Source organism: Thamnophis elegans, chromosome 12 (assembly GCF_009769535.1).
Source record: "Thamnophis elegans isolate rThaEle1 chromosome 12, rThaEle1.pri, whole genome shotgun sequence".
Lineage (NCBI taxonomy): Eukaryota > Metazoa > Chordata > Lepidosauria > Squamata > Colubridae > Thamnophis > Thamnophis elegans.
In genome coordinates this window covers 1,641,963-1,654,123 of record NC_045552.1, presented here as the reverse complement: position 1 = coordinate 1,654,123, position 12,161 = coordinate 1,641,963, and the positions used below count along the sequence as shown (strand labels likewise).

Genomic DNA, 12,161 nt, shown 5'->3' with positions numbered 1-12,161 from the left:
CAACCCCACCACTGTATTCCAGCCACAGGTATTCTAGTCCTTGAATTACAACCGGTCTTTCAAAGTTATAACGACAGTGAAAAAAAGCTGGCTGGGGAATTCTGGGAGTTGAAGTCCACACTTCAACTCCCAGAAGGATCCTTAGTTCCCGAAGGGTCCCCGATTTTAGCCTTCCCTAAAATCACACCACCCATCATCCTAACCCACCTTGCCCAGAGATGCTGTCCAGTGGGACTGGACTCCAACCCCCATAATCCTTAGCCAGGGTGGGCCACTGGGCTGCTGGTCCAGTATATTTAGTTTTTTGGGTGTGTGTGTGTGTGTGTGTGACTGAGAGCTGCTTTTTGAACTGGGTGGGTCAAGAGTTCGAGGTCCAGCCAATGTCCCGCAAGGTCTGAGCAGGTGGGAATTCAACAGGTAAAGAGTTCCAAGCCTTCATGGCAGCGGCAGTTCCGGGTTGGCTCCTTCCCACGTGGTAGAGAATCCAAGGAAAGGAAGGCGGGGCCTGCGACGAGTGGGCGTGGCCAAAGGGAGGGCGTGGCCCAGCTGGATTGTAATGTCAGCTCTTTGGAAGAGGGCGGGGCTATCTCCTGCCAGGGGACCACGCCCCTCTTTCTAGAGCGATCTATTCGTGGCGGGGGAGGGGAAGGGCCGTACCATTTTTAAGAGCAGTCAGATGGTGTGGGGTTTTTTTTTCCCCTCTACGAAATCCACCGCGCCGCTAAACGCGGCCTCGCGGGCCCTCCTGCTCCACCCACCCACACTCTTCCACTTGGTTGCTCCCTCCGTCCCCCTTTTTCCCTCCTCCACATGGCCCGCTCCAATTTTGACGCATTGCAGGTGAGAGGCGACCAATGGCCGCGGGAGTCTCATCCTGCGCCTCCTCCGGCGGCCAATGGGAGCGCGCGAAACAATCACGAGCTCGCCATCCTGTGTCCTTCCGCCGGCGGGCGACTGCAGGGGAGGGGCGGGACGGGAAAGAAGCGCGAGGAGCCAGCCAGGGGAGGAAAGTAGTCCCCCTCGGCCTTCTCCCCGCCCGCAGGGAGGAAGTGGGCGGGGCCGGCCGCAGGGGCAAGCGCGGATTGGGCGCCGCGGCGTCCGCGGGGCGGGGCGTCGTGAAAGGGGGGGGGAAAGAGGAGGCCGCGTCTGGGCGAGGCCGGAGGCGGCCGTTGGCGGAGGGATCCGGAGCGCGCAGTGAGGCTCCGTGAAGCGGCCCTCGGTGCGTCCGGGCTGGTGCGGCTCCTGCCTCCCTCGCGACGCCGTTGCTGTCCTCGAAGCCTCCGGACGCCGCCGCCGCCTCGCCAAGCCGGACCCGACAATGGTGAGGTGACAAGCGGGCGGCTGCCGTCGCGACTTTTCCGGGGAATTGGGGACGGACTACAACGCCCATGCTTCCCGGCTGGATGGGTCTTGTAGTCCAATACCCCCCCCAAAAAAGAGGATTTTAGGGGCTGCCTGGTTATTTATGGGGGGGGGAGTTGTAGGAGGAGGGCTGCGGGAGGGGCGGTGAGCGGGGTCAGGCCCGTTAAGGGGGCAGCTAAGGAGGGGGGGGGCGATGGCCCCAGTGGGGAGAAAGTGTTGGGAGGGAGCAGCGGGTGAGACCACTGCCCGGCCCCTGAGTGGGGGGGGGTCGTCGTATCCCAATGCAGTGGAGGGGAGGGGGTTGCATAGGAGGAGCGTGGTGGGGGCGAGGGAGGGGAGGGGGCGGGGAGGCCTCGGCGTCGGGACGTGAATTGGGGGGGGAGGGGGGAAGTGGGGGGGCGCTGGGAGAGCGCAGAGGGGGAGGCCAGGCCCCTGAGTCTGCGGGGGGGGGTAGTATAAGGAGGGGGCTATGTGGGGGGGGGGCTCAGGGTCTGAGTGACAAAGCAGAAGGACCGGGGGAGGGGGGCTAATTGGGGAGGGGGTTGCACTTGGGTGGGGGGGGGGAGGCCCCGCTGGATGGGTGCAATGGGAGCCCCTTGTTGATCCCGCAGGGCAGCATCCCTTGGACGAAGCCTGGAGGGGCGGGGGGGGGGGGAGGATGCTCGGGGCAGGGCAAGGATTTTGGGGGGGGGGTCCTTCCGGTCTGCTTTTTTGTTGATCTAGGAGGGGGGGAGGGAACTCCAGACAGATATCTAGGGAGACAGACAGACAGCCAGCATAGGGGAAGAATTGGGGGGGGGTATCTTCTTTGGAGGGGGAAACACTTTGAGCTCTGAAAGAGAGAAGCCCCATCAGCCAAAGAAAGTGAAATAAGTCAGGTTGTGATTTGCCCCTCCCTGCACTGGGGGGGGCAGACATGGGTGCCCCCCCCCACTGCTGGTGCCAATCACATGGCTGCGATTCGGAGGGGTGCTGGGTGCTGGAGCCGAGGTGGGCATCCTGCCTGGAAAGAGGGCAGGGCAGGGGGGGAGCCACCTATCCAAGGCCTCTTCCCTGGGCCCTGGCAGAGTGGCTGGTCCTCACCAGCATCCGACGAGGTGGTTTCCAGATGTTTCGTCCCCTCCCTTCGCTTTGCCTAAAGAAGGAAATGCAGCTTGGGTCGTCTCTGCCTCTGACTTCAGCGGAAATAGAGCAGCGGCTCCCGCCACCCTTTCCTCACCTTGCCCTGCCCGTTGCGGTTTTGCAATCCGCTGCAGAGGAGCCGTTGCCCGCCTGCCTCAAAGCCTGACGCTGAAGGGTGGGTTTGAGGGAGCCGAGGGGGCTGAAGCTCTGGAGGAAAGAAGGGGGGGGGCTGCTTCCTTGAAAAGCATCCAGGAGGGCCAGGTGGGGAGACCTGGACAAGGAAACTTTGCTTGCCCCTCTTCACCTGCCTGGAGGACGGGCACAGGGGCACGGATTGGATTCGGAGCTGCGGGTTGCTGGTCTGTTAGGAGACCCCCATGAAGGCCTCCTGTTAGTTCCTCAGAGTCTTCCGGGGGGGGGGGCGTTTCTGCTCCCCACTGCAGCTTCCGGCACCTGGTTGACGCACTGGGCTCTTCAAATCCTCTGCCGGAGTCTCCCTCACCCCTTTCCCAAATGGAAGGTCACTGGCTGGCTGCCTCCTTGCACCCCTGGGCACAGCAGTCCAGCCCACCAGCTCCTCCTCCCTGCTTTTCCCCCTGGGAGCATCTTCCCCTCAAAGCCCCCTCGAAAAGCTTCCTCCAGTTGCCACCCTGGCAGTTTCTGCTAAAGGAATCCGTGCCACCCAATGGAATTTGGGGTGGGGGGCTGCTTTTATTTGAGGGCAAAGGGAGTGGCTGTTTGTTTCCAAGGGGGAGAAATAGTGGTTTTCTTGCCTCATTCTGGAGTCAGGAAACGGAGCTGTGATAGCAGGGAGATTAGTTGGTTCCAAATTAAGGGTGGGCCGTATTTTCTTGGGCATTGCCCCTCCCTCACCGCCTGAAGGGGAGACTCGGTGGGGCTGAATCCCTCCATCAGACACTGGCATCTTTTGTGGCTCCCTTGTGGGGGGGACCCCTCCTCCCCAGCCTTCCCCTCTTTTGCCCCATCAGAAGTGCTTCATCCTCCTCCCTCCCTCTGGATGCCCTCCCATCTCTGGGGCTGAACCCCTCTTTCCCCTGTGCATCCTCCCCTTGCCGCTGACTCACACCTACGACGATCACAGTGACCTGGAGGGGTCACGTGATCCCCTTTTGCGACAAGTTAGATTCATTTGTGACTTAACACCTGCAGCGATTCACTTAGCAAAGGTGGCAAGATAGGTCGTGAAATGGGGCAACGCTGACTGAAATGTCTCAGCCACAGAAATGTTGGTGGTCTCAGTTGTCATAATTTGAGGACCACCTGTATAAGCTCTATGGAAAGTCTTTTTGCCTGGAGATCAGCCTGCGGAGGGTTTTTATTTTTTCTCCTGGGGAGGGGGAGACCTTTCCCTCCCTCTCCCTGCATTATTTGATCGGTTGCATCCTTGAGGCTTTTTAAGGCTGCCTGCAGCTCCCAGAAGAGGCTCTCTGGCCAGGCTGGGGTCACTTCCTGGCCTGCTGCAGTCCAAAATCCCTCCGGGTTTCCTAGAGCAATGGTCTCCAAACCTTGGCCACTTTAAGACCTGCGGACTTCAACTCCCAGAGTTCAACTCTGGGAGTTGAAGTCCGCAGGTCTTAAAGTGGCCAAGATTTGGAGGCCACTGTCCTAGAGCAACCTTGGCCCCTTTAAGACTGGCAAAGCTGGCTGAGGAATTCTGGGAGTTGAAGTCCGCCAGTCTTAAAGGGAGCCAAGGTTGGAGACCCCTGTCTTAGACCGTTGGCTTTCATGTGGCCAGCCCTCTCGCAACTCACAAACGGCCCCCGGGGTTGCTCTTTGCCTAAACCAGGGAGGGGCTCATTTCATCTCAGCCATAAGTCCTTGACTTACGGCCGTTCATTTAGTGACCCTTCAAAGTGACAACGGCACTGATAACCGACGTTTGACCGTTTCTCACACTTAAAACTGCATCCCCATGGACCCACGATTGCAATTCAGGCGCTTGGCAATTGACTTGCTTAACGACGGTTGCAGCGTCCCAGTGTCACGTTGATCCCCTCTTGCGGCCCGAACGAGCAAAGCCGTTGAGGAAGCCAGATTCACTTAGCGACCGTGTGAGTAACTTGACTGCGGCGATTCGCTTAACTGTGGTGGCAACATGGGGCAGATGTCTCCACATAGCAGCCAAAATGCTGGGCTGAATTCTGGTCGCAAGCCGAGGACTACCTGTGATGGGAGACTCTTCCCAGATGGAATGGCAAGGGGTTTTGTGATGGGGGGGAGACTCTGCTTGGTTGCTGTTGAGCTGCTTCAGCGTAGAAACCCAAGCTGTGGTTTGGCCACGCCGTAGATCTTGGAGGTGGGTTGCCCGGGATGGGCAGCTGTGACATCCTGGCCACCCATGGACTTCAACTCCCAGAATTCCACAGGCCATCAGGATGCCAGAGATGCCCAGCCCTGGGTAGCAGCCGCCCCACGGTCCCTCAGGAAGCCTCCCTTGGCATCTTGAGCCGCCATGGCTGCCTTTTGCCCAGAAGCCAGGATCCTTGCAGCAAACCAATGTTGCCAGAGACCCGGCCTTTTAAAAGAACCAAGAAGGAATCGGTCAGTTGGGCCTCCTGGACAGAAGAGCCATTTTGCATCCAGCATTTTGAGGAGCAGAAGGTGCAGACTCCTCCTTTGTGAAGCCCAGCCCTGGGATCCCCCCAAAAAAGACGTTGAGCAAACTTGGGGAGCCTTGAAACATGGTTTGTCGATGGCGCGGAACGGCTGCGCTCGGCTTTCCCGTGCCGCGAGGACTCGGTGGCTGCTGAGAAGCGACGGAAGCTCAGGACAGTCGTGATTTTAAGGCCAGGAGGCCGCACGTGAGCTCCCTGGGACTTGGGTTTTGAATCCGATCGATCGGCAGTGCTTGGGATTTGCAACGATTTCCCCCCAGGGCAGAAGGGAAGCTGCTGACTCACCACAAGGCCCAGCATCCTCTTTCCCACGGTAGCCAGGATTGCTTCAGACAAGACACCCACCGGGACTTCCAAAGAGCCTTGCCCCCCTCTCCCTCTGCCCTCAGCGCTAAGAACCAGCAGGACTTCGGGTCTGCAAAATGCTGGATTCTCTCAGACAAGTCTGTTGCCGTGAAGGGGCTTTCGGCGGTCATCACCGCCTCTGGTGGGAACAAATTCCAGAGACCCAAGTTGTCCAAGGGGGGTTTTGTGCTGCTCTCCTGCATGAGTCAGTAGCCGCCTTGGTGGGTCTTTGTTGGCAGTTGTTGTGGTGTGTCAGTTCCTGAGCCTTGGCTCGCTCCGGCTGGATTTGTAAGAGCCCCGGGAAGGAATCCCACGGCCTCCTGAACGAGAGAGCAGAGGTTGTGGGGGTCCCTCGTCCAGAGCGGAGTGAGGGCCACGCTTTCATTTGATAGGGTGGCCTTCCAACCCTGGAGGACAGTTGTCTGAATGAGCCTCTTCCACCTTGGGTCGGTCCTGAGGTCAACCTGACTGAGACCATCTTGGAGGCTTCAGGGTTCCCACAAAACAGAAGAAGGGGAAGAGAGGGGTGGGGGAGAGCTAGAGGGGGTTTTGTAGCCAAAACAAGGAAGTTTTCCTGTGGGAACCAAGGACATCCCGACAGGTGCCTGGCCAGGGGAGGAGTGAAGTAACCAAGCAACCAGCCAGCATCTTGATTGGAGAGCGTGGCTTAGGGGAAACGTTTACTTTTTCATTGGGGGAAAGACGCAGGAATGTTCAGAGTCGGCTTTCTCCGGCTGTGCCAATATGATGTATCCCATCCAGGGTTCTTGGAGGAATCTGCCTTCCCCCGGAGCTCTGCTTTGTTTGAGCATGGCTGACCTTGCACTCTCTGAGAGTTGCTTGTGGCTGCAGGGAAGAGCCACCGGGATGGCCGTTCAGCCGACTCCAGGCAAGGGAAGGCGATGAGCTATCTCTCCAAGCCGGCCTGGGCCAAAGCTCTGAGTCCGGGCTCTGCAGTGAACGATGGGCCCACTGGCGCAGATTACTGTCCCCAGTTGTAGTTGGGATTGGGAGTGAGAATTGTAGAAGGCAGGAAATGCAACTGGCGTTTGCAGGGAGCTTTGAAGGAGCCGTGTGGGATTTGCTGCGTCTTCAGAGGCAAATGTGGCAAATGGAGATGTTGGGGTTTTTACAGTGCAGCCCTGAGGGGGTGGATTCAAAGCCCTCCCCAAATTTAGAGGGACCTTGGTTGTCTTTTTTTGGGGGGGGGCTCAGCTGAGAGGCCTGGAAAATATCCCTTGCAACTGATGGTTCCCCACCCAACTCTTTTTTGGCAGAAGATGCCAAGGTGGACAGAAGGAGGGACGAGAGCTAGAAGTTAACTTTTTTTTTCTGCTTGCAGGCTGACCAGCTGACTGAAGAACAGATTGCAGGTGAGTTTACACACACACACAGGCCTTAAATTTATTTCTGGAAAGTCCCTTTGCCTCTCGAAAGATTCCCTTGGTTTAGGCAACTTCTTTTTCACGAACTCCTTTTGGCTTTGCTGGTCCTCCACATTCAGGGGGTTCAGGGCTGCTTAGAAAACAGAAAGGTTCCACTTGGGGGGGCAAAGAGAAGGACGGGGGCCTTCGCTCTTCCACTCCTCCCTCCCTCTTTTCCCCTTCCTGGGCCCTTTTTGGGGTAAAGCCCTTTCTGCCCTGCTGAGAGCACCCCACTTCGTTGTCCCCCTGCAGAATTCAAGGAGGCCTTCTCCCTCTTTGACAAGGACGGCGATGGCACCATCACCACCAAGGAGCTGGGCACCGTCATGAGATCCCTGGGGCAGAACCCCACCGAGGCCGAGCTGCAAGACATGATAAACGAGGTGGATGCGGATGGTGAGTGACTCCCAAAACTCCAGCAGTTCAAGGCCAAATTAGTTCTCTGTCAACAGCCCCTTCAGGCAAATACAGATGAAGCTTCGCCCATCGCCCACCTCCAGATGTGCGGCCCAGTTCCTAACAGGCCACAGACCGGTACCGGACCTTTGGCCTGAGAGTTGGGAACTCCTGGTCCAATCTCTCTCTCTCTTGTTTCATTGCAACAGAGTGAGGCCCTGGGGTACAACCAACAAAAGCAGTCTCAACCTACCCAAAGGGGAAAAAAAGAATGGATGAAAATGCCTTCATGGCTGAGAGAGAAAATGATAAAGCAGCATTTAGGTTGAAAGCCAGAAATATTCTTGTTAGGTTTTTTGCCTGGAAAAAATACAATAAAGGAAATATATAATGTTGCGTGTTTTGACGCCGGCAAGAATTGTGTTTGCGCAACAATAGAGGAACGAGGAAACGCCTTCAGATGATGAGATAATCAAAGAAAAAATAGATTTTGCGGAAATGGATAGGTTAACATTAAAGATAAAAGGAGATACAGAATATTTTTCCCCTTGGGATTTGTTTTATTGACGGCTAGATAAAGTAGAAGTTGGAAGAATACTACTATATGCGTGCAAAGATGATATCACTATTACTATGTGTGTGTAAAATGACCCAGACAATACACTGTCTATTAAATCCCTACATATGTTAAAGAAAAATGTATAAATAAAAATGCTTTAAGAAAATGAAGGAAGGGGAAGGAATCCTCTGGTCAGGGTGGGTGTTTGCAAAGCCTCTTCAAAAGGGACAGTTGTCCACGGAAGGGACTGTCCACAGGAACCCGCTTGGTCTCACCGCGCCCATCGTTGCCTTTCAGGCAACGGCACCATCGACTTCCCCGAGTTCCTCACCATGATGGCCAGGAAAATGAAGGACACCGACAGCGAAGAGGAGATCCGGGAGGCTTTCCGGGTGTTCGACAAGGTGAAGCCGGGAATCGGAGCCCTGGGAAGTGGGCAGGGAGGGATGGAAGCGGCTGGATTGAGACCTCTGCCCACCCGGCTTGGGAGGGGGAGGCAAAGGCCCCTTTCCCCCTCCCTCAACTCAACCTGACGGGAGCTTTTCTCTCCTCCCAGGACGGGAACGGCTACATCAGCGCCGCCGAGTTGCGCCACGTGATGACGAACCTCGGCGAGAAGCTGACGGATGAAGAAGTGGACGAAATGATCCGGGAAGCCGATATTGATGGAGACGGGCAGGTCAACTACGAAGGTTGGTCAAAGGGACCCCGGTGGGTTGGGGGGGAAGATGCTTCTCAAGCCCCATGGGGCCCTCTCGACCTCTGCTTGGGTTGGAGAACCAAAACCTGGAACCGAGGGGGTCCGTTCTAAACCGCTTTAGGACGGGTGGGTTTCAACTCCCAAAATTCCCCAGCCAAGGAATTCTGGGAGTTGAAGTCCGCCCATCTTAAAGCAGCCACAGTTGGACCGCTCTCTACTAGAACACAACACACACACACACACAAACACAAACACACTACTTAGTGTAGAAGGGTTTTGTGCAAAGAAGTCAACACGGGATGCTCTGATAAATCCAGGCCTGGGAAATCCCAGTTTGACGGGTTCGGCTGGGACTTTGCCGGCGGCCCACGTCCTGCCGGTTCCCTCCCGAGCCTCTTTCTTTTTTGCACCGGGAAAAATGTGGTCTGTCCGGGGATGCCTCTGACCTTGTGGCTCCTCCCATCACCGGAGGTTTTTCAAAAATAAAGACGGGACAACCGTTGGACCGGGATGGTATAAAGACCTCCTGTCCTGAGCTGCGGGCTGGACGAGAGGACCTCCAAGGTCCCTTCCAGCCCTAGGACTCTACGTTCTGTGTTGACCAGGAGGATGGCGGTTACGGAGAGGACAGGACAGAAGTGTTTTTGTCTTTCCCTCTGGGTGAAATAGAGCAGAATGTCGTTCTCTAGGGCAGTGGTCTCCAACGTTGGCAACTTTAAGACCTGTGGACTTCAACTCCCAGAGTTCCTCAGCCAGCTTTGCTGGCTGAGGAACTCTGGGAGTTAAAGTCCACAGGTCTTAAAGTTGCCAAGTTTGGAGACCACTGCTTTAGGGGATACGGCTTCCTTTTGTCTTCGGCCACCCATTCAAACCAAGTTAAAAGGCGGTCTCTTGCGTACCTGGGTGTGACGTGAGGGTGGAGGCCAAGGCCCACAGCAGGGACCCCAGTGGGGGCTCAAACGGGGGACCCACTCAACCGTCTTGCCTTCTTCTCCCCCCGTGTCTCTTGCAGAGTTCGTGCAGATGATGACTGCAAAATGAAGCCCGCAGACGGAGTGGCTGGCAAGGCCCGTTTTCTCCTTCGACAACTTTTCTCCCACACACTCTCTCTACTTAAGTCACCCGGTTCTCTACGCAAACATATATCGGCTGTGGAATAAATCTGACCAAGCAATTAAAAAGTGAAAAAAAGGAAAACGAAAAGAAGAAAAACCCCTTCCCAAGCTGCATGGCTGCGCTCCTCTCTCCCTCCCTCCCCCCCTCTTTTTCACCCTTCCTTCCTTCTTTCCTTCCCTTCTTCCTTCCCTTCCATGAGACCCTCCCAGCCCTTCTGGATGTCTTCATTTCCATCGGGTATTCTGTTCTGTAGTCCGAGCTGGCCCCATATCTCAGGGTGCAGCTTCTTTTCTTTCGAGAACACCCCCTCCACACACACACACAACCACACACCCCACTACCACGAAGGGGTGGAGAGAGTGCAAAAACCCTTTTTCAGTTCTCTTGCATGTGTCTGGGCCGCTGCCGTTCTGCGTCGACCTGGCAGTGTCGCCACCGAGGGGGGTCTTGCCCCAAGGAACGCCGGGCGCGCAAGCAAGAAGCAGGGAGGGGGGTTATTTTTGTGTTCCTCCTTCGTTTTGTTGGGGGCGGCGGGCGAGGCAGATTCCCCACCGCCCGGATGTCCGCGGTGGGAAGCGGATCCCGTCGGCGCGACCTGGAGGGGAGAAGCGGATCGAAGCGAGGAAGGGAGGGGAGGGGCAGCAGGGAGGGTCCCAATTGGCGCTTTCCCCCAAAACACCCCGACGCTCCCGTCTCTTGTTCTCAACCCTGTAAAAATTGTAAATGTCCTTTACGGTTTCCTGCGTGTGGCGTCCGGCATCGGAGCTGCTACTGTGTACATATCTGAGGTGATGGGCTGGGTGGGATGCACCCCGCGAGACGACAGAGGCTTTTTGGTTGGCAGCTTGGGAAGGTGGGGGGGGGGGGCGCGGCACCGCAATAAAAGAGGGAAGCCTCCGTTGAGCGAATGCCACCTGCGCCCGAGTGCCCCGTTTCCCCTCCTCCGCCAGTGCTTTTTTTCATTTCTTCTTCCGTAGTGGCTGGCGCCTTTTAACGCCTCTGGCGCACCTCCTTGGCTTCCGTGTCTGTGCTCTTAGCTGTGGCTTTTCTCCCTCCGCCTTCTCCCCTTTCGGCCCCCTCTTCCCGCCCCGCCCCCCCCTCGTGGCAAACATCATGAGCTGCAAATTTTGCTTCTCTTTTTTTTCATTTTTGGGGTTTTGTTTTGATTTTTTAATCCAATTTGGGGGGGGGGAAAGATGTTTGGGGAGCTTTTTCTCTCTCTCTCTCTCTTTTTTTTTTCCTCTTCCTCCGGGCGAGGCCGTTGAAACGAGAAGCAGGCTCTGCCCTGAATCTGGACGGGGAGAATTCGCCTTCTGCGCTCCGCCGAGGAGTCCGCGGAGGGCTCTTTTGCCGGAGAGTGTGGGGAAGGTTGAGCCAGAATGTCTTTGAAAAGCAGGTGGCGTCTGTTCAGTTCAAGCTGTGAAAATTTAAAAGAAAAAAAAATATATCAATGTTTTCCAATAAAATGCAGTGACTACCTGGCGTGGCTGGTGTTGCTTTGAAGCGGCGGCTGGCGGCCTCTACCCCCCCTGGGAAGCCCACTTCAACCCAGAGGAGGCTTCCGAGTAACAAAAGTTATGGACAAGGGGCTCCCAATATCCTTGTGGGGGTCCAAAAAACACCCCCAACGAAAGAAAACTCCGAGCCTTGAGTTCCCTCAAAGTTCCACTTTATTAGAGATGTCATGTTGGCACATCTGAAAGCTTCCAGGTTTCCTCCCCCCCCCAATCAAAAGTTCAAGATCTTGCCCCCAAACACCCACAAGTCCATCCCATGGTCCAGTCTCCTACTGCCACGGAGACAAATTACTCCCGTCCAGTTCTGATCAGGTGCAGAAACAAAGATGACCTTGATTTTGTAAGAAGAATGATGTTATGGCTCCATATCATCCAACTCCATATAATCTAACCCATTTCCCCACAGTAGAAAAAGTGGCAGGCCTGAAGTCCAAGAAGGAAAGATGGCTTGCAGGCGTGACACTCCTGCTATTGTGTCCTTTGGCAATGTAGACCAACAACGTGTCACGAGTTTTGGCAGTGTGACTAGTATGAGAGAAACACGGCGCACACAGCCTTAGACAATTAATAGTGCTTTCTATACAGAAATATAGACAAATATGTATGTGCCACTCACTACGAACACGAGGAGAGTAAATGAGAGACACGGGAAATGCTCTCTAATGGCCACCTACACTTGAGTGGATCTCCCATCAGAGTGTGCCTGCACTGCCGAACCATCCTCATTGTATCAGCTTACTAATTACAGCTTACAACCTTTCATCAGCTGGCAGCTATTAAATCCTCAGTGCCTTGACACAATGGACACCGTATTTGTAGCTCCAAGTTGAATTGTGGGCTCCCTGGTGCTATCTAATCTTAGTTGCTTTCTTGCAGGCGTTTCGTGACCCAACCATGTAACATCATCAGTGTTGGAAGGGGTTTGTGCCCTCTATACAGATTTTGCTCTACAGCAAGGGTGTCCAACTTTAGTAGGTTTAAAAC

At 55.6% G+C, this 12,161-nt stretch overlaps 1 protein-coding gene across 1 annotated transcript; it reads left to right on the top strand.

Moving 5' to 3' along the window:
* The first annotated feature begins 1,179 nt into the window (after window positions 1-1,179).
* CALM3 (calmodulin 3) lies at window positions 1,180-11,142 on the top strand. Its single transcript, XM_032227359.1, has 6 exons — window positions 1,180-1,321; window positions 6,808-6,838; window positions 7,142-7,285; window positions 8,142-8,248; window positions 8,401-8,536; window positions 9,557-11,142. Exons 1-6 carry the CDS (start codon window positions 1,319-1,321, stop codon window positions 9,583-9,585), a joined length of 450 nt encoding a protein of 149 aa, XP_032083250.1. The 5' UTR covers window positions 1,180-1,318; the 3' UTR covers window positions 9,586-11,142.
* The last annotated feature ends 1,019 nt before the right edge of the window (window positions 11,143-12,161 follow it).